A 27,967-nucleotide genomic window follows, 5' to 3' on the forward strand; every position below is an offset into this window, starting at 1 on the left:
TTGGCTGATGCTTCATGAGACAAATGGCAATTGAATGTGCCTGTGTCCCAGTTGCCACCCAATCCCTAAATAGTTATAGATCAACTGTAGTGTGCTAGATGGGTGATAGGATGCCATTTAGGTTGTGGTCATTGAATACATTAACATGTGTATTGAGTACTAGGAGTCTGTGACAAATGGCAACATGAAGTTGTTATTGGGTTTAGTGATTGATAGCAAATGAGTGTTTTGGCACAAACCTGTCTGTTCTCCATCGCTGGTTTGTTCAGACAAAATTAGAGGAGACAAATATTGGTCTTGCATGACTACCCGTCCTGAAGTCTGACTGTGGGTGAGTTGTTTCACTTTTTGGAGAGGACAGTGTTTTATAGTTCCATCGCGAATATCTATTTTGGGAGGAGGCAATTGTCAATGTTTTACTCAAAAGACAGGGGAGTTAAATACAGAATTTTTTGCTAGAGTTCGACAGAGACAACAAAAAACATGCACTGCCAACTCAACATCTTTGGGCCTGGCTTTCATAGCGGTGCAGTAACAATCAATTTGACCACAAGGGACAGGTGTAGGTGTAACTATCATCTTCTCATACCAGCTTCATTATATACCGCTTTCTGTGTTTGCAAATGTTGCTGCACAGGGGCCGGGCATGACATTTTGGTGGCAGAAAACATGGTGTTCTAAGTGTTGCCATCTTATTTCTAGGTTAATTTAAAATACTTAATTTAATGTTTGAGCCAGCATTGCAAATTTACTGCAAATAATAATCTCACTAAGGTTTTGATTAAACGAAAAGGAAATTTGCACTGTAGGTAAATGCTGCACCCAAAAAAAAAAATTCAAAGATGACAACCAAATATAATCTTAGCAAATGTTGAAGCTATAATTAAAAACACATTGTGTAAAATAAATCCCAAAAGGGGTTTTGTTAAGAAATAACATTTACGTAAATATAGTTAAATGGGGAGAATGGGATGGCCAGTCTTTTGGATGATTCGCTTGCAGTTCCACTTTTACAACCATTCGCCAGAAATGTTGTAATGTATCTTTTAGAAAAGGTGATTATCAGCTAAGGGTTAGGTTCAGATAAAAGTTACAATAACAAATTTGAATTTGTTTTGTGGTTAAACAACCGTCAATTACCTTCATATGTAAAATCTGCGTTACTATGAAAAACATCCCATACCATTTGAGTCCATGAAAGAAATGTCACTTGGTGGAATCAATGGACAAAGTAAAGCCAACCATCTAAAAACCTGCATACTCTATGAAATTAAATGGTAATCAATACTGTCAGCTGAATCCTTGATTCTCTATTTTCTTGCCACTAACTCTACATACATTTTTTCTTCCTATTTCTTTTTATTTCCCACCCTTCTCTCTCCCCCTCTTTCTGCCTCTTATCCCTCTCTCACTCAGGTGCAGGGACTGGAGAAGCAGGTTACCAAGAACTATCCAGGACTTGAGCTGGGTCGAGCAGGCTCAGGGAAGTCCTTACCGTATGGCATGGGAGGGGGAGCCACAGGGGGAGTCAAACCCCCCTACCAGACCACCTCCCGCATCTTCTCCACCAGCATGGATGGGGTCGGCAACCCGCCCATGAAGCCCCCTCTGAAAACCCCCACCTACAGTTTCTTAAACCCCTACGATTGGGCACGTAATCAGTCGCTCCTACTTGACCAGACAGGCTACCGCAACAAACGCAAACCATCACTGAAGACGGCACAGAAGACCAAGAAGATCTTTGGTTGGGGGGATTTCTACTTCAACGTGAAGACCATGAAGTTCAGCCTTTTGGTGACGGGGAAGATAGTGGACCACATCAATGGCACGTTCACTGTCTATTTCCGCCACAACTCATCTAGTCTCGGAAATGTTTCTGTCAGTATCGTCCCTCCCACCAAGGTGGTTGAGTTCGAGGTGCTGCAGCACCACCAGCCAGGCCTCCATGCTCAGCTCCACCCAGAACTCACACAGATCACCCAACAGCATACGCCGCACCAGTCCACCCTTGACCCCAAGGAAATTAAGACCTTCAACTGCCGGGTGGAGTACGAACAGACCAATCGCTCCAAGAAGCCTAAGCCCTGCCTTTACGACCCGTCCCAGACCTGTTTCTCAGAGCACACCCAGTCCCACGCTGCCTGGCTCTGTGCCAAACCCTTTAAAGTCATCTGCATCTTCATCTCCTTCTTTAGTATTGATTATAAGCTTGTGCAGAAAGTGTGTCCGGACTACAATTTCCAGAGTGAACATCCTTACCTTGGATAAGATGTAATGGATGAAGGAAGGGGAGAGAGTTTTAAGATTATATGAGGGAATGGTTCTGAGTTAAGGAGGGCTAAACACAGAATCACTAATCTTGATCAGAGAATGTGATATTGGATGCAAGGTGATTTGTAGATCCGTAATCCTTCGCTGTCCGACTGCAATGTAATTCATTCGAACTCAAAACAAGGGAAGTGACTGGACTAGTGAACTTGGGAATGGTTTTTTTCTGGTCTCAACCTCCCACTGGATTCTAAGTATTCTAAATGAGAAGGATGGCTAGTTGAAATCATGGGTGATGATTCTGCAGTTTTCTCAAAACGACCTAAAAGAAACATTTGTATCAGTTTATTTTAATTTCTGTGTAAATAATGTACAAAAAGATCTATACAGCTTTGCTCGTTAGACTGGTTATCAGTGTTGATTCATTTCGGTCTGATGGAGAAATCGATTTTCAATATTTAAAACAAGCTGGGAAAATGTGGACATTGGATTTTGTTGACTTCATATTCTCCCTAATGATCAGAATGTGTCATGCTTATATAATCTATGAACACAGAATTTTGGTACCTAGAACCAAATATTGTGTGCACACAGATTCCCACAAAAACATGTGTTGCTACCTGAAGACTGTTATTATGTTTTCAGTCATAGTTTCAAATCCTGTTTTCAAGACATTGAGAACCGAAGGTATTCAATGCCCTCCAGAATTGTTGGGCCACTTGGTAAAGATAAGAGCAAATTGTTATAAAATATATTTTTGAAAATTAGCTTGATCTTACACTCAAAACATGAGAGAAATCAAACCTTTAATTGAGGAAAGATTGTAAAAAATACAAATAAATGAATAGAATAAATGTTTCTCTCAAATATGTGCATCACAGTTATTGGCATCCTTGCACTGAATACCTTGTGCACACTCCCCTTGCAGTGATGAACACTGATTCTTCTACTATAATGTTTGATTAGATTGGAGAACAAAGTGCAAAGGCCCTGAGCCCATTCATTTATGCAGAACCTGTTAGGAGTTCTTGATCCTCACATGGTTCTTGGTTGAGTCCTTGATCCTCACTTCATAGACTGGACTCACCTCATAGATTTTCAATGGGTCTTAGATCAGGTGACTGCGATTGCTATTGTAATAGCTTGATAATGTGGTCAGTGAGTCATCTTTGTTTGTATCTGGAAGAATGCTTTGGATCACTGTCCTACTGAAAGATCCACCAATAACCAAATGTTAGTCTCCTCACAGAGGCAGGCTTCTTTTGGTATAAAATCCCAAAGGCCTCATTTATCAAGTGCGCGTAGATACTACATTTGTACTAACGAATGGAAATGAGAATGCTTGGACACAAATAAAAATTATAATTCATCAAATAATCTAACCGTTTTACCTACAACGGTTGGAGATCACCATTGTTTAATACGACTTGTTCTTAGCTTCAGTGCTCGGGCACAACCTTGGCTATTTGCATTCCGGCTTGCCCCTAATTACCAATTTATTGTCTAATAAACCCTTTAAGCCTTTGGAAAACATGCAAAGCCATAAATTAAATTAACCACACCACCCCAAAATTTATGAAAACGTGTGTACGTGTGACTATGAATTTGTGTGAATATACAAACATTCTCAAACAGACTTTCATATTAATAAATACTACACTTTGCATAGAAATTATTGGGTGCACAGTTTATGTGCAGATTTGTTTGCACGCACACTTGATAAAAAAGGCTCCTGGTATTTTAAATAGGCTCCTAGGTTCCCAGGGACAGGGAGAAGTAAAACACATCCTACCACTATATGTAACAGTAGAGAGTATTTGTTTTCTGTATGACAACCAATCTTTTTAAGCCAAACCCACCTTTGTTGCACTCAAAGTTCCAATGACGTTTAGCAACTTCCAGACGCTGATGTTTGTGTCTAGGAGAAATCCAAATAGCTGGTATGGAGGTGGTGTCTATGAGTTTTGGAGACTTGCTGAACTGAAGATTCAATGTATTTTTTACCTCTCAAACCATCCTCATGTGTCTCACCTCATATTTATACCCCAGTGAAACAGAAAGACACGGATGATCAGTTTAGAATCAGTAATGACACATGTTTTATATATATTAAAATATATATATATATATATATATATATTATATATATATACAAATAGCAAATGAAAATATACTTCAATTAGAATTTCACAGGGTACCAATAAAGAGGTGCAAAAAAGAAACAAATGTTTTAGAGAGAAATATGTATTGTTGATGAAGAATTCTTACTCTGTTTAAATAATTGTACCTCAATGAATCATTAGATTTCTCGCTTATTTTTGTGTAAGAAGCCAAAAAACAACACAGATTTTTTTGCTCATCTTTACCCAGGGGTCAAACAAGTCACATGCACACCAACACACACATATATACATATATACATACATACATACAGTGTCCCCGGTAAGTATTGGGACAATTTAGAAATGGTATGATAAATGGTATGGTGGTTATGCAAAGCTTATTGTAGCATAACACAACATATGAAAATGTACATTAAAATGATCTTTAACTGATGTTTCAGGTATTTTAATATATGGCACTCCATACAGGGATTTATTGTAACATTAAAATAACTATTTTATGTTTACTAAAAATTATTTTCTGGCCATTGTATGAGTCAAGAGCATAATATAAGAAATATTCAACAAATGATAATACTGTATCTGATCAAGAACGTGTTCAGTTGGAGTAATATTAAAACAATTATTCTATACGGATTCTACTGTCCAATCAGAATGTTGTACATGTTTGTATGTCAAAGAAATATAGAGATCATGGATACCTTTTTGAGAATGAATGAATGGTTTGATTTGGGAGAGGAATATACAAAATAAAGGAATCTTAAAATCATAATTTGTATTTATTTGCTTGAAAGAAATTGCCAGACTAAATATTTTATACATATTAACTTCCCTTCACAATATTTTTATACTTATTACTATTATTACTACATGTTCACTTGCTACATTTGCTGCACTTTTTTATTTCATAACCCGGTCCTAGTGCTTAATTGAATTGCTCGATATCCTATTATGTTCTTGATCAATAACTTTTAATAAAAGGCCCTAGGACTCAGTTACCCAGGTATCTTTTGGATCCTATCAGGATGAGTCACATGCACAACAACACACACATATATACATACATACATACATACAGTGTCCCCGGTAAGTATTGGGACAATTTATATTTTTGCATTATTTTTGTTCCAAAATGTTTGGATTTGAAAATCTAACATTTAATATCAGGTTTAATGTAGGTGATCTTATTTGAGATAATTTGTGTATCAGCATTCAGAAATGACAACACCTTTTAAAAAATGATCCCCTAAATATCAACACCAAAAATATTGGGACAAATTGATTGACAGGTGTTTTTGATTAGTCAGGTGTGTTTTCTCACAACATGTTTGCAGGCATGACAGAGCTGATTCTGTCATGCCTCTAGGTTTTACATTTGCCTCATTAGATTCTAGGCTTTACATTTGCCTCTTGGTTTGCTATTTAATAGCTTAATGGCATAGTATAACAAAAAACATTATGGCATTTGATCATAAATAACCCTAATTCCCCATAGCCCATTATTCATTCAGTCACAATCAGATTAATGATTGGGATTCAAATGCATTTAGATCTACTTGAGTTATACAGAGGTGTTAAGAAGCAATTTTTGTTTTGAATGAGTTGGCAAATTAAGAAAACACAAAGCATAGCTTAATCTTAATGGACCTACCTGGATTTGAACTCTCAAGATATAGATACCAAAGACAATTGTGCTGACCACTGCAACACAGAGCACTTTGGTGAAGAATGTAAATTTTTCATTTACAAACATGCAAGCACATATGTAAATATGTATTTGCATGTGTCACTGAATGTAATTTAAAAAATGCCAGATCTCAACACTAAGAGACTTCATTCACCCTATTTTTGTCAATCTGCTAGATTTCAGAACCAAATTTAAAAGAACACCAAAAATACCACTATATTCAATCATAATAATTGTTCTCCATAGCAGCCAAGTAGCCATTTAATCTCAATCAGGTTCCTGAGGATATGCATTTATATCTTGAGTTATAAAGAGTTGCATAGCAGTAAATAAACTATATAGTTATTTTGAATAAGTAGGACCAATTGCTTAAAAAAAAAAAAACACACACACAAAATACAGCCTTGACAGCATAAACATTGCCTTTGGATGCAGAGACATGTGCTCTGACCACTAAGCTACATAGCAGCTTGGCTATGCCAGCAAAATGTCTATGGAAGTATGTAAGCACACGTGGCGTTTTTAGGTGTTTGCATGTGCCAATAAATGCAATTTTGAAAATGCTGGTTTTTACATATCTATGATCACATCTGATAACTTATGTAAATAAATTACGTCACTTTCGTGTGATCCTTTCAAAACTACAACTCCCAGAAACCCTTTCAGCAACGTAAGGAAACGCAAACCTCAATTCAAGCATCCACGCTCTTCCACTGACTGGTCAACTTCAAAACAGCCTTTCCTACCTTGAACCTCTCATTGAGGTGGTAAGCCTGATCCGTAGTTGGCCTTTTCGTATCTCATGAATATGCTGTCATTGACGTTGAGGCAAGTTGCACGGGTGAGTATTTGTTAATGTATGCAATGCTAGCCTGCGTGACTAGCAATGTGGCTCAGCCAAACTATTCTAACCTAGCAAGCTAGCCGGGAAACCAAATCAGCCACGTTTGTATGGTACAACACCAGCCTGTTATCTAGAATGCTAACGACCAGTATATCAAATAGTTATCTAGCTATCGGATTTGGTAATAATGGTAGGTAATGTTAGCTATACCCACTACTATTTCGCTTTATTAGCTAATTAGACCGTTTACTAGCTAATAATTACCTGTATCCTGCGACGTCTATGCATACTATCAATGGCTAACAAACAACGTTACGTTAACTACTTTTTGATGGTTGTTCACAAGTTCGAATATGTTTACTTGTTTTGCTCATAGGAAAATTAGATGGTCCCAAGTTTTGTTTGGCAAGCCCTTATCATTCACGGCGAACTTTTACTCGCTACTAGTGCTGTATCTCTTCAAAGGGGACTAATTGCAAAGTATAGCTGTCGATATTTGGCTTGTTTCAAAAATGCTTGCATGAAAATTGAATCACACTTGTGTGTATCCCTTTAATTTACCCATCTTTCATAATATAAACGTGTGCATTTGTGAAATTGATACACGAACTGTTAAAGTTAACTATCGATTGAGTGATGATGCAACACCCGATTAGTTTCATCATGTCTGCTATTGCTGTACTGTAGTTGTGCACTGAATATATTGGCGTTTTCAGATGTCAGACTTGTTTTTAATAGTGGACATATTTTCTCCTTCTAAACACTATTTAAATCTTAAAGGTATAGGATTTTTTGTTTAAGTAAATCATTTACAGCTTGACTAGTTGGTAGATTATAAAGGTTTGTGGACTTAGATGCACATAATGGGATCCGTTTTGAAGGCAGTTTGCGTCACACTTTCTGTTCCATATCTTTATATTTTTACACAGTAGATGGCAAAGAATCTGAGACTGGAAAGCGCAAAGTACAGATATCCCGCTACAACAATAAGGAAATGTTAAATGGGCAGTGTGTGTACAATCCTGCCTTGAAACAAGACTTGTGTTCCCTTACTGAACAAGACCGGAATAGTATTAGCTAGTCCAGGGTGGTTTAAGGTGGGTAGTATTGCGAGGGTCTAAAGCGAGTATAAGGAGATAGACGGACAGGCTAGAAAGTTTAACATGGGGAATTTCTCAGGCACTTGGATCAGTTTGGTAGAAATATTTATTAATCAAATAGTAATGTTAGTCTTTATTTTACCCCAGGTAGGTTTTCCTTTGAAAATGTACACAACACACTACACATCGCAGACTTTAATTTTAAAGGCAAAATACGAAAACTGGCGGTCTTATTGTTGCTGCCGAATCTCTAATGTGGACTGCATGATGCTAATCCATTGTAGTTATTGAGTTGAGACAGCTACCTAGCTAGCTTCTTACTTTTGGTTCTCGCTCAGACAATGGCTCCCTTCTTTATATCAATGTGACACTTACAGTTCAACACACGTGCACATGCACAGCCAGTTGCTTTTCTTTGACGTCACTCGCAAGCTTGATACTCCGAACGTTGTTGCTCTGCTCTGATTCTCGTGCAATTGTAAACTGCTCGCGATGGAAAATGCGCTAAGCTTGGCTAAAAAAAAACGTTGTCACAGAAATATTCTGTGTTTCTATTGCGGCGCATCACAACTTCGCATTACAATACGAGGGAAACATTGGATACGATCAGTCTTCTGAGATTTACTCGCAGCGAGTTTAGTTTTTCAGATTTTTCTTGCAGTCCCTCTCTGGGCTAAAATGGAAGTGAACGGGGCAACCGATGTGGCGTTTAAAAATATGATACATTCGGTTTTCCAAAATGGGTAGGCCACCGTGTATTGATATAGGTCTCTGTATGTTCTCCAGAAAAAAAATGGCAAAATGGCCATTGTGTCAATGGTTATGTTCTACGTGAAACTGAACTTTTTGTTTCGTAAACAATGCACTACCTCACAACAAGACCCGCGCTAACAACACAGTGCTGTTTCAAAACAGCCGAATTACGGTGATGACCTCATTGGCGTTTACTAGCTAGCAACAAGCACAATTGACGGACATTTATCAAAATGTTTCGAGAATGTGCTGTCTCTTATTGTGTTAATAAAATGAAATCTAGCTAATTGTCCAAAAGACCGGCCGTCATTACTGAATTTTATCAGTTAGGGAAAATAACTGACATGGCCGTTCCCAACAGTATCAAAGTGAACAGTATCAAAGTCAACCCCATACTATACCGGCAGAACAGGACTTACGACAGAATTATCCATATAGCTATTACATGCCTACTTACTGATTTGAGTGTTGTCTGTTTGGTCCCTCCGGCCCTGTCACCAGTTCACCGCTTTTCCTTCCTTGGACCATTTTGATAGGTACTGACCACTGCAGACCAGGAACACCCCACATGGGCTTACATGCCTAATATCCCACCCACTGACAGGTGCCATGATAATGAGATCATCAGTGTTATTAACTTCACTTGTCAGTTGTCATAATGTTATGGCTGATGGGTACATGTAATATGTGGCCACTTGAAAAAGAACTATTATAGTGTAAAATCTGCCCTGTTTTCCTTGTCCACTTGAGCTGTTAATGCACACTACAATGTCCCCCCTAATACAATAGTAACAAAAAAACAAGCAATACATCTATTCTTTACATATTAACATGATTGCATTTTATTTATTTTTTATTCTATATTTTTCATATGTAGGATTCTACCCTTGTTGTTTTTGTTCTCTTCTGCCTGTCCAGGACTTGTAGGCATTTTATTGGATTTAAGTGTATCCAGCCTATAGTTTCTGCTTGGATGTTTTCTTAAGCCACCAAACACATTGGCTTCACAATGCTTCTAAGCATACAGAGCATATCATTCCCACTTCATTATGTCTGAGCCACCTGAAAGCATTTAGCCATTGAGCATCACATCTATGTTTATTCGAAGGTCTAGGAATCACATGGGGGTGGGCTCTACAATTATTACATGAGGAGGCCAAAGTCTCCTATTGTTATGGACCAAGACACCCCCTGACCCATCCCTGACCATGCCTACCACTTAAGCCACTTTTTGCTCCAGAAAAACCCTGATCTTTGGATTAATTATGTCTCAGCTGTTGTCCATACTATAAACTATATAGTATAAAGGGCCATTGAAATTACAATGTTGGTTTTGTGCATTTCATTCAGTCTTTGTGATTTTTACATAACCTACATAACTAGCTGAAATGTCAAAGTTAAAACACGTATGTTAGTTAATATGTAGCTCCAACTAGCCTACATAAACATCTGATGGTTTAAAACCAGATTAAAATCATTTTTGTGAACCCAAACTGGATAGGTATTATAAAACACAGTGACTCTGCGCAGCAGTCAAGTGGGCTTTTTGTAAATCATTTGAGGCATTCTGCACTTTGAGTCTGTTTTCTATTAAGATGAATCGGTCACATGCTTGCATGTGCCTTTTTTGGTAATTAGTCCTGCGTGCATCCTAATGTAATTTCACAATCTTCACCAGTATCATGTCCTTATGGAGGCATGCTGACTGACATTTTTTGGAATGCGGGTTGTCTTCAACCATTTGTCTTATTTTGAGAGGGGCATGTGTAGCATTTATAACTGTGCTACTGTCCTCCTGTGATCATGTCATTGTTGTGCTCATACTTCTGAAATATTTTTAACTTAAATGAAGTGCCACAATGTAATGCATTTCAAGGGAAGTCCTTGGCACAGTTTGATGCACACTCACAGTATGTTAAAAGATTTGTTTTCGACCTGCTATTGCCGTAGCCTAGCTGTGTTCCTTAAAGACCAGTTTCAGACTATCCTATGTCTGCTGATGGCCTTGTTGTCCTTTGTATTCTCCATCCCATAACATCCCTTTCAACAGTGCATGCCGGTCACATGATCATCCAGTTGAAATTGCCATTCTCTTCCACGTTACCTCATCTTGTCACAGACAATGTATGGCCACCGATAACATTTCCTCTCAAAATGGGGGGCAGACCTGTGTGCAGCAGGTCATTTGGAAAGGATTGATTGCTCAGATACTTTTTTTTTTTAATAGGATTGAGTCAAATTCAAATTAATTAGGATAATCTTAACCGATGTGTAGTTTGGATGGTGAGACTTTTCAGCTGCATGGAGATTTCTCACAAATGTTACCAGATTGTCTCAAATTTGCCTGTGCTTAAGAGCATGGTGTCCCCTAAATTGTAACGCATTGACTCACATTATTTCACTTAGATATTTAGCTGTGTATTCATGTTATTGCCTTGAGAAAAGCCAAAGCTCAAGTCGTTGATTTGGCCAATGAGCAGAGCAGTCTGTGCACACCCCTTGTGCCTGTTTGTGTGTGCATGCCTGGATTCAAGGTCTTTCATGGGCTAGTCAACATGGCTGTAGACTGCAAATCTGCTTCTGTTTTAAAAGAATACTTGGGTTATTGGCTTTTACCTACCCAAGTGAAACACAGACTTGAGATTTTCTGAATCCTTCTTTTTTTTTTTTAATGAAATATAAACTTCTAACTTTGAAAGGTTTTAAAGGACAACTTGCTTTTTTCTCCAACTTTATTGAACGTAGACACTTAAATCTTTAGGAGCAAAAATAAACTAGCAACAGGCTGTATCATGTAGTCAAAATTTGAATGCTGTTTCCTTGAAAGTTGTAGTGTGTCAGGTCATCACTTGAGCTAGATAGAGGTGGTCAGAAGATGGTAGATGATGGTAATTGGAGCCTAACATCCTGATCTCACAGCTGCTGGGGGATGTCTCAGCAGTTCTGGGCACCAGAAACCTCACCACCTTAACATCAGAGTTGTAACCTGTTTATTACAAGTCTTTGTAAGCACTGCTGCATTCCTCAATCGCCGGTTTGTCTTACTTTAGGCCGGGGTAGGGATGTTTAATACAATAAAATAATTAACTGCATTTTTTTCTTTTCACTTTTAAGTCATTCTAAAATGTATCACAATATGACCAGTAACAAATTCCCATCATCAACAATGCTGTAATGTGGGACAAAAATGTATGAATCTGATACTTTATTAGCTGATGCTGCAAGGTTGGTAGTGGCCTTGGACCTCCCAATATAATATAGCCCCAATACTTGGGTCATGTTGCGATAATAAATATTGTTTGGTCTGTTTTGTAATCTCCTCAGTATTGGAATATATTATGATTTCTTATGCAAACATTGCAAAAATCCTCTACACACATATTAAAAAACCTTTAACTGCTTTTATTTCAAATATTTTTCGTTGTGCAGATAATCATTGAACACATCTGAGGGTAGCGTTTGGGCTTCTTGAAAAATGGCAATAAGAAAACAAAACATTAAATCATTCATTTATAAACTAAAAACTTTAATGAATGATTAGGCTGTGTAATTTTTCCGAAAGATTCAAAGTATTTCTAGTAAAAGCCTAAGCTAAAGGAGCTAGCCTATTATCTTACCTTCAGTTGCGAAATGTCAGAGCCTGACCAAGTTGTTCAGAAAATAGTAGTCCTTATTTTTTTGTAATTCTGTGAGTGCAGATAATGGCATGAAACAATAACAGGGGAAAAATGTACTACTCTGTTTCATTACTAGCATGTCTTGCAAGGAATAAACTGCCTTTTAACGACTTTGTGGACAGCGATGAACAAATTCAAACCCCTGCATGGTTAGTTGTGTCCATAGAGGTTGTACACATGCCATTTGTAAGGCCTTATATAATTTTTTGTCAGGCTACCTGACGCTTCGTAACTGGAGGTAAACTAGTTGTGCCTTCTGTGGCGTTCGAAGCTAAGTCTAAGCCTAAATATTGCAGCTAGCTTCCCCTCATAGGAGGTTACCGAGTCATCAATTGCGTCTTTTGCCACTCGCTTGAATTTCACAACTGTAATAATTAGATTACTTCACTGGTAGTTGCAGTTTAAACTATGTAAATACCTGATAAACGTTACATTAACAGCACAAGATCCATTTTACCTGATAATTTATCTTTTAATGCTCCACTCCTGTAGGCTACAGTATAGTGCGCATGGTACACGCAGCCTCAAATTCAAGCTGACACTGTACTGTAATCCAATCGTCATTATGTAGTTTAATATCCAAAGTTAGTACAGAGCTACAAAAACAACTTGTTACTGTCCAAATAATTGACTGCTTGTTTGTTTGTTTGTGCGTGCTTATATGGAAGTTTCAGGTTTCAGTTTCAACGTTTGTTTGTCAAATGCACCAAACAACACCGCTTCATCCTGCACAATGCCATTTTTGTGACATGGCATCCGACAACTGGGTGGTGAGAATTAAGAAGATCAATATTTAAGCAAAAATGTAGCAAAAAATTAAGCAATTATATACATAACTGTACACTAGCAGCAGTTTAAAAAGAGTACTGTGAACTAGCAGCAATATGAACATTATTGATATGGCAAGTATGACAGTAATATAAATAATGTTAACTAGCAGCAATTTGGTAGAATTGTTGAATATTATAGATTGCTTATGAATGGTGACATAGCACACTACAACTACATACTGAGAATAAAAAAAATATATATAAAGCAAAAATATAGCAAAAGATAAAGCAATAATATACTTAACACTGTACACCAGCAGCAGCAGCAGTACTGTAAATTAGCAGCAATATGGGTAGTAATATTGAATATTATAGATATGGCAATAATATACATAACAATGTAAACTAGCAGCAATTTTTAGAGTAGGATGGAGGGTATGAACGATATGGGTAGAAGTATAGAACATTATAGATATGAGTGTAATATGCTTATGAATGGTACATGCAAAGGAAAGTTCTAGTGCCCATTAAATGTACCTGAAAGGACATCAGAGTGTCTGGAATGTTCATGTGTGATTAGTTATCATGGATCAGTGTTGGTGGTTGAGGAGCTTTATGGCCTGAGGGAAAAAACTGAGAGTCTGGAAATGCGTGTCTGATGCTCTGGTAGCATTTACCAGACGGCAGCAGTGTGAACAGACCATAGCCTGGGTGGCAGTGATCTTTGATGTTCTGTGCTGAAGGAACTGGATTTTTACCTTAAGATTAATTCCAAATAGTCAATTAATTAATGTATTTAATAAATAAAGAGTATTACAGTTACACTACAAGTATCAAAGATAAAAGTTCTCCAGAGGTTAAAGATGTTTGCAAGAACAAAAATGCAGGCAGAAGTGAGGAAAATGCAAGAGAGAGGTTTCCCAAACTCCACTCTGGTCTATATCCCCTAACCTAAGGTGTGGGGGTTGGTTTACTAACCTAAGGATAACAGAACTAGTCCTGAAGAATAGACCCCTTATCAATTAGGGACACATTAATCTGTTCTGGGGCCATCTCATATGACGGAGTGGTGTTATTTAGAGAAGCAAGCAAGGCAATAACACACAAACCTTTTGTCCCTGCATTCACACCTTACAGAAACAAATGTTAACCGTTAACATTCCCATGATTGCCTTCTAGGATAGAAATTAAGTGCATAGGTATATATGTCTATAATGAAGAATCATTGAATATGTTTGAATCATTGACATTTTTCAGTTCCTTCAGTGCATTCCTCAGGCATTGTGTATGGTAGATTCCTTGTATGGAAGGAGAGATGGCCGCCGATGATGCGCTCCTCTGACATTACCACCCTCTAGAGGGATTTGCGGTCTGCAGCGGAGCTGAGAAGATTCTTTCAATGGTGCACCTGTAGTGTTTTTACAGACATGCCAAATTTCTTGAGTCTCCTCAGGAAGTATTGTTGTTTTTGGGCACTTTTCCCTGCCAGGTTTGCTTTTCTGGACCAAGTGAGGTCATCTTTGATGAACACACCAAGAAAAATTTGAAGAGTCTCCACATCAGCTCCATCGATGTGTATGGGCCCATGACCCCTCACCCCCTCCCACCGCTTCTCAAGTCCACAATCATCTCTTTAGTCTTGCTGACTTTGAGAGAGAGGTTGTTGTCCTGGCACCATTTAGCCAGTTTCTTTACCTCCTCTCTGTAAGCTGTTGTTGTAAGCTGTTGTTGGAGATGAGACCCAGGACGGTGGTGTCGTCCACATGTGGTGTTGCAGAGGCTGTACCATGTTGCAACAGGAGTGCCCAAATTCCTGTTCAGAGGAACCGGCATTCTCGGTCTGTCTGGATGCTTTTAGGACACCGTCTTGATACACCCTGCCTGTCACTGATACACCCTGCCTACATCGTAATACTATTCTTTTTGTTTATGCATATTGAGAGAGAGTGAGTATTTGTAGGGGCCTCCCCTTTTTCTAAAGGCTGTTATAATAAACTGCAATGCCCTGAAACCAGCCACTGCACAAACCAAAGCGCTTTGATGGTGACAGCCTTTATTTTCTGCGCTGCACTCCCCGGAGTGTCAGTGCATTTTCAGATCAGTGTCTGACGCAGCAATGGGATTTTATGAGAGCTGCCGGCCTATTCATTTATATTTACACGGGGGGGGGGGGGGGGGGTGGCTGTTAAAGGCATCTGCAAGGATGTCAAATGTAGCTGCCAGTCGTGCTACACCTGAAAAAATATTCAGCAGGCGTAATCTAGATATGTATCGTTACGATGAGAAATGGCCTCTATAAAACATGTCCATGACCAACGGTTATCAACTCACTGCTTCTTATGACCTTTATGTTTGAAGAACTGATAAGCACAATGCCTGAAAGTACAAAGTATAAGATAACATGCTTTAGAAAGAATCTGGTTTCTTTAGCCCAAACATGGACTGTAGTAAGGAGAAACAGTCCAGATGTGCCCCTTAAACGGTCCTCACAACTGCGGCGACAGGCCAGCTAGGGGCTTGCTTTTTTGTGCCGATAATGTTTAGGAGGCTCTCCTAGAAATTGCCTCTCTGTGCATGTGTGTCACTCGCCCTGTCACACAGAGGCCTCATCCAGCTTGACGTCCACCCCCTTCACCCTGGCCAGTTCTCTGGTCTGTTCTCCCTCACACCCGCCACCTCGTGTCATCCCAGCTGAATCAGAGGGCAATTTGTAACGACGGTTCTCCTATTAGTCAGTGGCAGGAAGGAGAGAGAGTGTTTGTCAGCCTGACCGATACTGCACGCTGTTGACAACCCTCCAGCTTGCTCTTTTCTCTCTTACCCTTGTTACATGGCTGATTGTTGTTTTGCACTGAGTCTGATGGACAGCGGTCATCTGTAAAATTGACTCCACTTCAACTACTGGAGGAAGATGACAAAATTAATGAGTGAGATTGGATATTTTCTTTTTGTAGTAGTAGGCCAAGCCCTGGTGCTCGGCTGGCCAAGAAATGGCAAACCAATGAACCATCAGCTTCATGTCAGAAACTTGTGTGTTTCAATACAGCCTGCTTAAATACAGTTGTGTTGACCAACCTGCCGATCGGTTGTTGGTACCACTCGCTCTTCCTAAGTTCTCATCAAGTTCACCTCCAAAAGACCGCAAGCTGCCATCTAAATATAGTCCTGCCCCGTGACAGATCCGGTCCTCTGCATCTTTAGCATCCCCTCTTCTTCTCCGGGATCAATTAATCATGTTGTTTATTAATTAATCTGGTGTAATAATGAGGGGAGGCAGCAGGCAGAGCGGGCCTCTGGGACCAAGAGACAGTCTGGTCTGTTTGTGTAGGGGAGCGAAGCTGCTGCCTGGCCAGAGAGGGAGAGATGTTGAGAAAGAGCAAGTAAGGCAGAGAGGGGGAAAGATTTAAGGAGAGCTTCATGATGGACTGTGCGCTAGGGGACTAATGGAAATGCTGCAGTGCCACTTCGCTCTGACTGTTTAGCATCTTAGATCGAAGAGAGGGAAGGAACTGGGACAGGGGGGCAGGCGAGGGGGGGGTGCGAGGGCAAAAGGGGGACGCCCTCAGCATAGACAGATAGGTACCCATTCTGTTCTCCACTATAAGCCGGGCTTTTGCTGTGTGAGTGTGTGCGCCAGCCTTGGGTGTCCCGACAGAAACGCAGACAGCGAAGGACAGGTCCCGTCAGAGCTTAATGACCCATGTGATTTCTGTGTATGGAACGTGTCCTCAGAGAGAATAGGCGGGTCGTACCTAAGCTGGCTCTCCGGGACTCTTCTCTCTTCCACATCTCCTCCTTTACACACAGAACAAACTGTGGCCCACCTGTGACCCGCAGGCTGACAGAAGGCCAGGGGAACTGGGCTTCACCTTCACCCATTAATGTGCCAACTTCTCCCCAATGTCTTACCACTACAGCCCCCCACCCTCCGCCCACTAGGATATCTAGGGAGACTATGCAAGAGGATAATGGGGCCTTAGCACCACAGGAGCTACTGCCAGGAAGAAATCATTGTGAGGAGAAAGAACTACAGGCCTGCAAGGCATTTTCAGGAGAGTTTATTTTCTTAGAGGCAGGCAGGCAAGTGCTGCAGATCATGATGTTGAACAGTGATAAAGATTTAATGTTGATTTAATGTTGTTGGCTAATATATGCGTAAATAACCTGTCATTTTAATGAACCTTGTTCTTGTGGTCTCTAGCTAGTCATCTTACATGTCATGATGTAGGATTTAGCAGAATGCCGAATAATTGATGTAACATTTTTCAGGGCATTAAATCATCTCATGTTTACTTCGAGGTTATATACCCTGTGCAGTGTTTTAGAATGCGAGACCCACAGACCAGACAGCACCCCCCACCCATATATTCATCTGGTAGCCTATAAGTGGTCACCACCATTTAGTTAATTGGTTTTTAATAACACTATTAAAGTGAAGTTGTATGTCACTCAGCAGTGCACCTGAACAGATGAGACCATGGCTAGGTAGGGGCTTATCATTACTAGGCTGGTCCTGCTGTTTTAATAAATACTGATGAACTGCTGAATTAGTACGTGCCCTCCTGCTGAGATTGAAACAACTCAGCACTCTTGTAACTCCACTCTAGATCTTGTCTACGCTTTAAGTTAGCTCTGCTCTTCCCACTGCTATTGTCATGCAACATTAGTCAGATATTTTGGAAGAACACCGACATGAAACCAGATTTGTAAAGTCTTGCAAGCTTCAAAGTCCCTGTGTGTCCTTAAGAGCTTGTTCAGAAACATGGAGAAAACCCTGAAGAACAATGTAGATAGGATTACTGTGTTTATCCAGTAATTGTTGAATTGAGGCAGGGAGGCTAATGCTAATAGGTTACATGTGTGAACAGCATGGAGAGCTTAAATGGTGGACCCTGTGTGCACTTGCACATTGGCCACTAGTGAGTCGCTGCAGCAGCACCAAACCAAGTTGGAGCGTTAGGCATAGTGAGCTAGCTGAGATTAGATAAGCGGAAGTGCTGAATATGCGCTTTACTGTTTGTCTGTCTGGGACTTATGCAGCTACAGCTAGCTTGCTGCTCTCCATCTCGGCACAGCTGCTAGAGGCATAATTTTACAACCGCGTTGATTATTGATATGGCACAAACACCCCGCCAACTCTCAATGTTAATTATATTTCAGTTCCATATTGGAGTGCATGAGAGGGAGATAGAGACATAGAATTTTCAATTTTTATGGTTGTAGTTCTTCATGTGTTTGAAGTTTGAACATGCTGCCAATGTTTTAATCGTTCAAAAGGAGACATTAAAAGAATACGCTGTTGTTTTTTTTTCTTGATAAAGCACAGCATGTTGCCAAGATGCCATGTTGGTTATGTAGTCAGCTTCTGACACCTTTATCTACTTCCATAGCCTATAGCTCCAGTGCATCAATATGTCAGTAAACAGCCAAGAGCTGGTGAAAGCTGCCGACTACGCCAATGACATAAGCTTCCTGGAGGATCCTTCAGGGGTTCTTTAAATTGAAACCATGGGGAAACCCCTATCATTTCTTTAAGCAACTGTTTGAACCATTTTGAAGTTCCTTATAGGGGGTTCCCATTTTAATTTGGAATTTTCCCTGGAGGAAAATTCTGGTAACCTTAATTTTCAAAACTAAATTTCTCAAAGCCTCTGAATTTGCAGGAAATCCACACAATTGACCAATCCAAATTCTTTGTAGTCCTGTTTTTATCTTAACTTGTTGAGATTTCTACAAATCCGGTGCTTTGTTGGGCAGTTGTGTTTGTAGCTTGTAAATAAATGATTTGCTCTGCCCACTGCACCAGTTAAACATGACCTATTTTTCTTTATATCAGGAATCCCCAAATGAATGCTGTATGTCCTGTCTCCTTGTCGCCTCTTTTCAGACACTGTCCCAGCGTTCACCGGTGGCCCTCAGCAGCGTGGGGGCGAGGAGGGCTCAGCATGCAGCTACCCGTAATGTGGAGCACGAAGCTCAATGGACAGGGCAGGACAGTCTGGCCCAGGATGACCCGGAGATCTGGGACCTGCTGCGGAAAGAGAAGGACAGACAATGCCGTGGACTGGAGCTCATTGCATCTGAGGTACAATTGTTGTCTTCTCTGTCCTACGGTGGTTAATCTTTGGCGTTCCTTCACCTCCCTCCATGCCTCCTTCCTCCGTTCTGGCCCTGCCATTCCTGCTTAGTGAAGGATATCTGCGTCCACTTAACACAAAGCTGGCCCACTAGTGTGAGATAAAGTTGATATCTTCATCACTTCTTGAACGCACTCCCCTCCAATCTGCAGTCAGGTTAGAGCCAAGACCTCCTGGCTGAGATGCCACTAGCTGGGCGGGCTGCTGTGGTGGCTCCGCTTGCTTGCTTGTTTTGAAAAGAGGCAGCGTCTGCATTTCCAAATCTAATGCGGGGGGTCTAATGCACGCACAGCAGTTGGTGCGCACAGAAAGCTGTTCTCGGGAGACTAAGGTTTTTGCATAAAGCCATGTAAAGTGTGGATGTCATAACCCGGCCCTGGACAAAGCTAGGCCGGCCGGTGACACTCGACCTCATAATCTTAGCTGGAAGTGTCATGTTGCCTCTCATTCTGCCACACCAAGTAACCTTCCTCTCCCCACGCAGTCACCCTCATTCTCTATGGGAGCGGCCAGTAAAACTACAGGACGAGGATTTTCTTCTAGCGCTGTTGGCATTAAGCAAGTACGGCTGTTGACTTTTCAGATGACCCGTTACGCCCCACATCCACGTCAAGCGTATTTAAGTTGTATTTATACTCAGTATTTCTACCAAATTATTTTCCTTACAGTGCGTTGTGGGCCCCAAAGCAATGAACCAGTGTCAATCAAAGCCATGGCTGCGTAAGACAAAGGCTACTGAGCTAGGTCAGTGGTGGCAGAAAAAAGTGGCACTTTTTTTCTTGCTATAGAAGAGCAAAGCGGATGAAGTTTTTGAGGACTGCGGATTCGATAGTGTAATGTTCACTGATGGCTCTGGGGAGTGGGATTTCTCCTAATCACTTTGCTGTCTTTAATTGGCGTTGTCCCTTAGTTTCCTGCATTGATCTGAAGCTGACACATGCGTTGATTATGGTCTCTTCTCACTACAGAACTTCTGCAGCCGTGCTGCCCTCGAGGCTCAGGGATCCTGTCTAAATAACAAGTATTCAGAGGGATACCCAGGCAGAAGGTGAGACCCACAAGATTATCTTCTAATCCTCATATTAGTATAAATATATAATATGAACCTTGAAGGATGATTGGCTGAAAATATCTTTACTGTTGTGATTACCTTGGTAACCTATTTACAGTTGCAATCAGGCACCGCAGGGGTTTGAGGATGTTCTTATGAACCAATCAACATTGAGTGCCTGGACACTGCTCTTGGCTGCCATATATTGGTGCATATACAGTGGGGAGAACAAGTATTTGATACACTGACGTTTTTGCAGGTTTTCCTACTTACAAAGCATGTAGAGGTCTGTAATTTTTATCATAGGTACACTTCAACTATGAGAGACGGAATCTAAAACAAAAATCCAGAAAATCACATTGTATGTATGTTTTTATAATTAATTTGCATTTTATTGCATGACAAGTATTTGATCACCTACCAACCAGTAAGAATTCCGGCTCACACAGACCTGTTAGTTTTTCTTTAAGAAGCCCTCCTGTTCTCCACTCATTACCTGTATTAACTGCACCTGTTTGAACTAGTTACCTCTATTAAAGACACCTGTCCACACACTACAGGACAATAGGCAAGCAGTTTGGTGAGAAGGCAACAACTGTTGGCGCAATTATTAGAACATGGAAGAAGTTCAAGATGACGGTCAATCTCCCTCAGTCTGGGGCTCCATGCAAGATCTCACCTCGTGGGGCATCAATGATCATGAGGAAGGTGAGGGATCAGCCCAGAACTACACAGCAGGACCTGGTCAATGACCTGAAGAGAGCTGGGACCACAGTCTCAAAGAAAACCATTAGTAACACACTACGCTGTTATGGATTAAAATTCTGCAGCGCATGCAAAATCCCCCTGCTCAAGCCAGCGCATGTCCAGGCCTGTCTGAAGTTTGCCAATGACCATCTGGATGATCCAGAGGAGGAATGGGAGAAGGTAATGTGGTCTGATGAGACAAAAATAGAGCTTTTTGGTCTAAACTCCACTCGCTGTGTTTGGAGGAAGAAGAAGAAGGATGAGTACAACCCCAAGAACACCATCCCAACCGTGAAGCATGGAGGTGCAAACATAATTTTTTTGGGATGCTTTTCTGCAAAGGGGACAGGACGACTGTACCATATTGAGGGGAGGATGGATGGGGCCATGTATCGCAAGAGCATCCCTCAGTAAGAGCATTGAAGATGGGTCGTCGCTGGGTCTTCCAGCATGACAACGACCCGAAACACACAGCAAGGGCAACGAAGGAGTGGCTCCGTAAGAAGCATCTCAAGGTCCTGGAGTCGCCTAGCCAGTCTCCAGACCTGAACCCAATAGAAAATCTTTGGAGGGAGCTGAAAGTCCATATTGCCCAGCGACAGCCCCAAAAACTTGAAGGATCTGGAGAGGGTCTGTATGGAAGAGTGGGCCAAAATCCCTGCTGCAGTGTGTGCAAACCTGTTCAAGAACTACAGGAAACGTATGATCTCTAATTGCAAACAAAGGTTTCTGTACCAAATATTAAGTTCTGCTTTTCTGATGTATCAAATACTTATGTCATGCAATAAAATGCAAATTAATTACTTAAAAATCATACAATGTGATCTTATTAATTATTTTTTTTGGTTTTGTCACTCAAAGTTGAAGATTAGCTATGATAAAAATTAAAGGCTTCTACATGCTTTGTAAGTGGGTAAAACCTGCAAAATCGGTAGTGTATCAAATACTTGTTCTCCCCACTGTATACATTTCTTTGCTGGGGTTTACTGGCTATATACCACCCCACCCCTGTGCCTTATTACTTTATTACAAGCTGGATAGTTTTGTTCTTGTGTTTTGATTGGATGAAAACCATTGTATATCAGACATAACATTGGTTCTCAGCAGGGCCAGCTTTACCTGATTCTCAGAGATGATGTTGGGAGGCAGGGATGGGGATGCATTTGTGTTTTTGCATGCATTGTGATTATCTGCTGGCATTATTTCTGACCCCAGAATCCCCACTATATATTTCCTGTGTAATGAAATGATTGAATGACTATCCTGATGTCCATCTGCTGTTCTAGTTCCCCGTCACCAACATGCACGCACCTACGCACCCCCCTACCCCTGTTTTCCACATTACAGATTAAAATGCTCACATTAGTACAGTGCTTATTTTGACCCATTTGTACAGCCTTTACAGAATAAAATTCAGTCTGTGTTGATTTCAATAAATCCAGGTTGGTGGATTTCCTGGAATTGGAGACTATAAACTGGGATATAATCCTCCAAGCAGGATTACCGGGGGGGACTAGGAATTTTGGGGATATTTCCAAAATGTGGCAAGTCTTACTGACCCCTATCATCTTCTGTAGGTATTACGGCGGTGCTGAAGTGGTGGACCAGATTGAGCTGCTATGTCAGAAGAGAGCGCTGGAGGCCTTTGACCTGGACCCCGTCTTATGGGGCGTAAATGTCCAACCCTACTCCGGCTCTCCGGCCAACTTTGCTGCCTACACTGCTGTCCTGAACCCCCACGACCGCATCATGGGCCTGGACCTGCCTGATGGTGGACAGTGCGTAGTTGCTCTCTCTCGCTTTTTCTGTGTCTTTTCTTGCTTGTCTGTCTCATAGCCTAGTTCACAACTAAGGAATTCTCTTATTTGTATTATTATTTTAATTATTGATTCGCTATTAATTTATTGACATCCTTAGTTGCCCATTATTACGTAGGTGGAGATTAACATAAACCTACTCAAAGGTATCCAAGCTCAGAATGTTTTTTGAAATAAATGTACGGTGTTACCTTTCAACACTCTTTGAGGTTGTCATACCTAGCAGAGTCAATCACTTTCGATAGGAGCATAACAAAAGTCCTATGTAAATGTTGGGTGTATTGAAATAAATAAATATTGTCACGCTAATTAACATTGTTATTGTTTGTGGTCTTCTTTAGCCTGACCCATGGCTACATGTCAGACACCAAAAGGATCTCCGCTACCTCCATCTATTTTGAGTCCATGCCCTACAAGCTCAATGTAAGTAGTGGACCTTTTTGCACGCAGACCAATCCCTAACTGATTATTAGGCTTTCTCAATTTGTTTCTCCTCGATTGCTCGTATGCCCTCGCCTACTTCTATTATTTCATGAGAAGGTCTAAGGAGTGAGACCTTGGATCCTTTCCCACCTAATCTCAGAAAGAGTAATCCAGGAGAGACAGCTTGAGAGCCCATCTGCAACCCTTACTCATAACCTATGATGTTCTCTACCTAGGAAAATGATTGGCCTCTCCTCATCTACAGTGGCAGTAGTACTTAGGGTTGGCCGCTTTGCCACAAGAATTTTGAGTAAGGAAATTAATAAAACAAGAAAGTCAAATGACAACTTGCCCTTTTCTGGTTTCTTATTAATGACGACATCCATGGGAATACAGTACCAGGCTTTTATCATGTATATTTTATCATGTTGCTGTAAATGCTACTTATTTCAGATGTAAGTATTACCTTTTTTAGGTTAAGCAGGCATAGTTTCATCCAAAATTACCAAATATAATGCATTCATCCAGACGTATATTTTTTGTCAACAAAGAAAATACAAAAAATAAAATATCATGTAATCATGGTCGCCCTACTCGATTGGATGTGTTTTTTCAGTTGGTGATATTGGTCAACACTGCAGTTGAAATGGCCCCTTGAGTACTTTACTGGGTTTATTTCTTTGTCTGTGTAATGCTGTAGGTGATGAATGTAGTACTGGTGTATCTATGCTTCGGTGTGTGTGTTTATGTGCATGCGTAACACTTGTTTGTGTGTGTTTGTGATGAATGACTCAGTCAGCCCCCTCTGCAAGAGAGATAATGGGAAATCGACATGCTAGACGGCAGGGCCCGGCTCGTCTAGACCAGGGGCCATTCTGTCCTTCTCTCTTTTCTCTCTGTCTTCCATACTCAAAATGATCTTTTCCTTAAATAATGGGGGGGGGGGGTTCTGAAGATTAATAATAAATGTGAACTCGAAGCGTTGTGTGGCACAAACCTAACACTGCCCATGCTTAAACACACACTCCTACAGTTGGGTATGGTGGTGGTAGCATCATGCTGTGGGGATGCTTCTCATCAGCATGGACTAGTCATCTTGTTATATTGGAAGGAAGAATGGATACAGTAAATTTAGTCTGCTAATAACTAAAGGTTGGGTGGAAATTCACCTTGCAGCTGGACAATGATCCCAAGCACCCAGCCAAAGTAACATTTTGAGTGGCTCAAAAACAAAATGGCAAATTTTCTACTGCCCAACCTTGAACCTCTGGAGCAAATTGGCAAAAAAGATTTGCCAAAATCACTCCAACATTGTGTGGAAAGTTTGTACATGCTTACCAAAAGAGCAAACGGCTCATTGTAAAACTTTTAAGGATAGCAAGGTATTCTTTATTGTTGTAAAAGGTGGCTCTAGCAAATAATTTATAGGGTTGAATCCTTACGCAAGCAAAATGTCAGTTCTTATATGGATTTCCCAGCATAAAACCAATGTTACAAGAGTTGACTATGAATTCCAGCGTATAATCTGAAGTGCTTTTATTTTTTTAACCATACTTATTTCAGTGGACGTGTTTGTCTATGGACAGAGCTGCAACGGATCTTATCCATTTTTATTGGTAGTGCTGTCAATGGAAAATGGTTAGAGACTCTATGGCCTGTAATATACAGTGGGGAGAACAAGTATTTGATACACTGTTGATTTTGCAGGTTTTCCCACCAAGCATGTCTGTAATTTGTATCATAGATACTCTTCAACTGTGGGTGACTGAATCTAAAACAAAAATCCAGAAAATCACATTGTATGATTTTTAAGTAATTCATTTGCATTTTATTGCATGACATAAGTATTTGATACATCAGAAAACCAGAACTTAATATTTGGTACTGGAACCTTTGTTTGCAATTACAGAGATCATACGTTTCCTGTAGTTCTTGACCAGGTTTGCACAAACTACAGCAGGGATTTTGGCCAACTCCTCCATACAGACCTTCTCCAGATCCTTCAGATTTCGGGGCTGTCGCTGGGCAATACAGACTTTCAGCTCCTTCCAAAGATTTTCTATTGGGTCTCCAGGATCTTGAGATGCTTCTTACGGAGCCACTCCTTAGTTGCCCCGGCTGTGTGTTTTGGGTCATTGTCATGCTAGAAGACCCAGCGACGACCCAACTTCAATGCTCTTACTGAGGGAAGGAGGTTGTTGGCCAAGATCTCGCAATACATGGCCCCATCCATCTTCCCCTCAATACAGTGCAGTCATCCTGTCCCCTTTGCAGAAAAGCATCCCCAAAGAATGATGTTTCCACATCCATGCTTCACGGTTGGGATGGTGTTCTTGGGGTTGTACTCATCCTTTTTCTTCCTCCAAACAAGGCAAGAGGAGTATAGATCAAAAAGCTATTTTTCTCTCATCAGACCACATGACATTCTCCCATTCCTCCTCTGGATCATCCAGATGGTCATTGGCAAACTTCAGACGGGCCTGGACATGCGCTGGCTTGAGCAGGGGGACCTTGCGTGCGCTGCAGGATTTTAATCCATGACGGCATAATGTGTTACTAATGGTTTTCTTTGAGACTGTGGTCCCAGCTCTCTTCAGGTCATTTACCAGGTCCTGCCGTGTAGTTCTGGGCTGATCCCTCACCTTCCTCATGATCATTGATACCCCACGAGGTGAGATCTTGTGTGGAGCCCCAGACCGATGGAGATTGACCGTCATCTTGAACTTCTTCCATTTTCTAATAATTGCGGCCAACAGTTTTTGCCTTCTCACCAAGCTGCTTGCCTGTTGTCCTGTAGCCCATCCCAGCCTTGTGCAGGTCTACAATTTTATCCCTGATGTCCTTACACAGCTCTCTGGTCTTGGCCAGTTTGGGGAGGTTGGAGTCTGTTTGAGTGTGTGGACAGGTGTCTTTTATACAGGTAACGAGTTCAAACAGGTGCAGTTAATACAGGTAATGAGTGGAGAACAGGAGGGCTTCTTAAAGAGAAACTAACAGGTCTGTGAGAGCCGGAATTCTTACTGGTTGATAGGTGATCAAATACTTATGTCATGCAATAAAATGCAAATTAATTATAAAAAAATCATACAATGTGATTTTCTGGATTTTTTTGATTCCGTCTCCCACAGTTGAAGTGTACCTATGATAGAAATGACAGACCTCTACATGATTTGTGAGTAGGAAAACCTGCAAAATCGGCAGGTTATCAAATACTTGTTCTCCCACTGTAGCTGTCCCATCGATTGTTCATTTTGGTCAGGTAGTGTTACTGTGCCTTTATTGACAGGGCTGTGTTTCTGGGATAATATGATGACCTCTCTGTAGCCTGTGGGACAGCAACTGACCATGTCACCCTTACACCATGTATCCTGAATGTTTTTGTTTTTTTCTTTACTCGATTGCTTAACTCTTCAGGGCTGTGGAATTTAGGACCTAGATTTTCAACAGGCTTATAGATAGTGATTTCATGTTGCAAAAATAAAGAATACTGAAGAAAAGTACTTAATAATACTAACTACTTAGTTGTTTAGAGTGTGATAAACAGTAATAGCGAATAAGTTACTGTGTGTGTATACACAGTAAGTGCGTATGTGAGTTTGTTTGTTAAGTGCAGATGAACTGTTTATTCTCACTCTTTCTCTCGTTTCCCTCCCTATCCAGCCGGCCACAGGACTTATTGACTACGACCAGCTGGAGATGACTGCCCGTCTCTTCCGACCCAAGTTGATCATCGCAGGCACCAGCGCCTATGCACGCCTCATTGACTACGCACGCATCAAGAAGGTACAGACAGTTTCTCATCTTGTCAATATCTCTTACTACTACTCTCTCTTTCTCTCCCTATTTCTCTCGGTTATATATATATATATATATATATATGGACGTCATGCTTTACTGGTAGAGGAGAGAAAGATGGAGAGCATGTGCTTAAATAGCAGCAGGCCAGAATTGAACTCACACCACAGTGGTATACACGTTGGGTACCAGAGGCAACAGCCCAGTCAGCCTGACCCCCCCCCCCCCCCGGCCCATACTCCTATCTTTCTGTCGTTTTCTTTCTCTACATCTCTCTCACACCTTATCCTAATCCCTTTCTTTCCCTATGTAGATTTTCTGAGTGTGACGGCCACTTCACTTGCCTGTAGGGCGCCAGTAAAGTTTCTACATCCTTGTTTCAACTCTCCCAGTAAATCTTCCCCTGGCCTGATTATTTAGCCGATAACAACACGTCATCAGTGGGGAAGCGAGAATTATGTAAATGCATATATAATGAGACCTCTATATAGCTTGTTTATTCCTGTGATCCTTTTTACAAGGAACCAGTTAAACGTTAGCTATTGACACTGATGTTGTATCGGAAAAATTTGACATTGAGAATTCAAGAGACCATGCAGTAGCATTTCTTGTTTAGATGCCCAGTACAGGATATTTTACCAAATGTTGAGTTTTGTAATGACAAACTAGCAGCCTAATCGAAACTCAAATTCCGAAAGTATATTTTATTTTAGTATATTACCGGTAATATAAATTTGCAAGTATTTTCTATTCGCGAGTAATGACAAGCACCATT

At 40.7% G+C, this 27,967-nt stretch overlaps 2 protein-coding genes across 3 annotated transcripts in view; both read left to right on the forward strand.

The window, feature by feature from the left end:
- Positions 1–5,132, forward strand: part of LOC105006195 (neurexophilin-4) — a 104,970-nt gene extending 99,838 nt beyond the window's left edge. For both annotated transcript variants that reach the window (XM_010864594.3, XM_020055283.2), the window contains exon 2: positions 1,417–5,132. In XM_010864594.3, coding sequence (XP_010862896.1) covers positions 1,417–2,268 — 852 coding nt within the window. In that variant the 3' untranslated portion in view covers positions 2,269–5,132. The remainder of the gene's footprint in view (positions 1–1,416) is intronic.
- A 1,640-nt stretch (positions 5,133–6,772) lies between these two features.
- The window catches only part of shmt2 (serine hydroxymethyltransferase 2 (mitochondrial)), a 31,083-nt gene continuing 9,888 nt past the window's right edge, over positions 6,773–27,967 (forward strand). The window contains exons 1-6 of the mRNA XM_029114125.2: positions 6,773–6,919; positions 19,110–19,307; positions 20,328–20,407; positions 22,735–22,935; positions 23,316–23,397; positions 27,058–27,180. Of these exons, the coding sequence (XP_028969958.1) occupies positions 6,881–6,919; positions 19,110–19,307; positions 20,328–20,407; positions 22,735–22,935; positions 23,316–23,397; positions 27,058–27,180 (723 nt within the window). The 5' untranslated portion in view covers positions 6,773–6,880. The remainder of the gene's footprint in view (positions 6,920–19,109; positions 19,308–20,327; positions 20,408–22,734; positions 22,936–23,315; positions 23,398–27,057; positions 27,181–27,967) is intronic.

Source organism: Esox lucius, chromosome 17 (assembly GCF_011004845.1).
Source record: "Esox lucius isolate fEsoLuc1 chromosome 17, fEsoLuc1.pri, whole genome shotgun sequence".
Classification (NCBI taxonomy): Eukaryota; Metazoa; Chordata; class Actinopteri; order Esociformes; family Esocidae; genus Esox; species Esox lucius.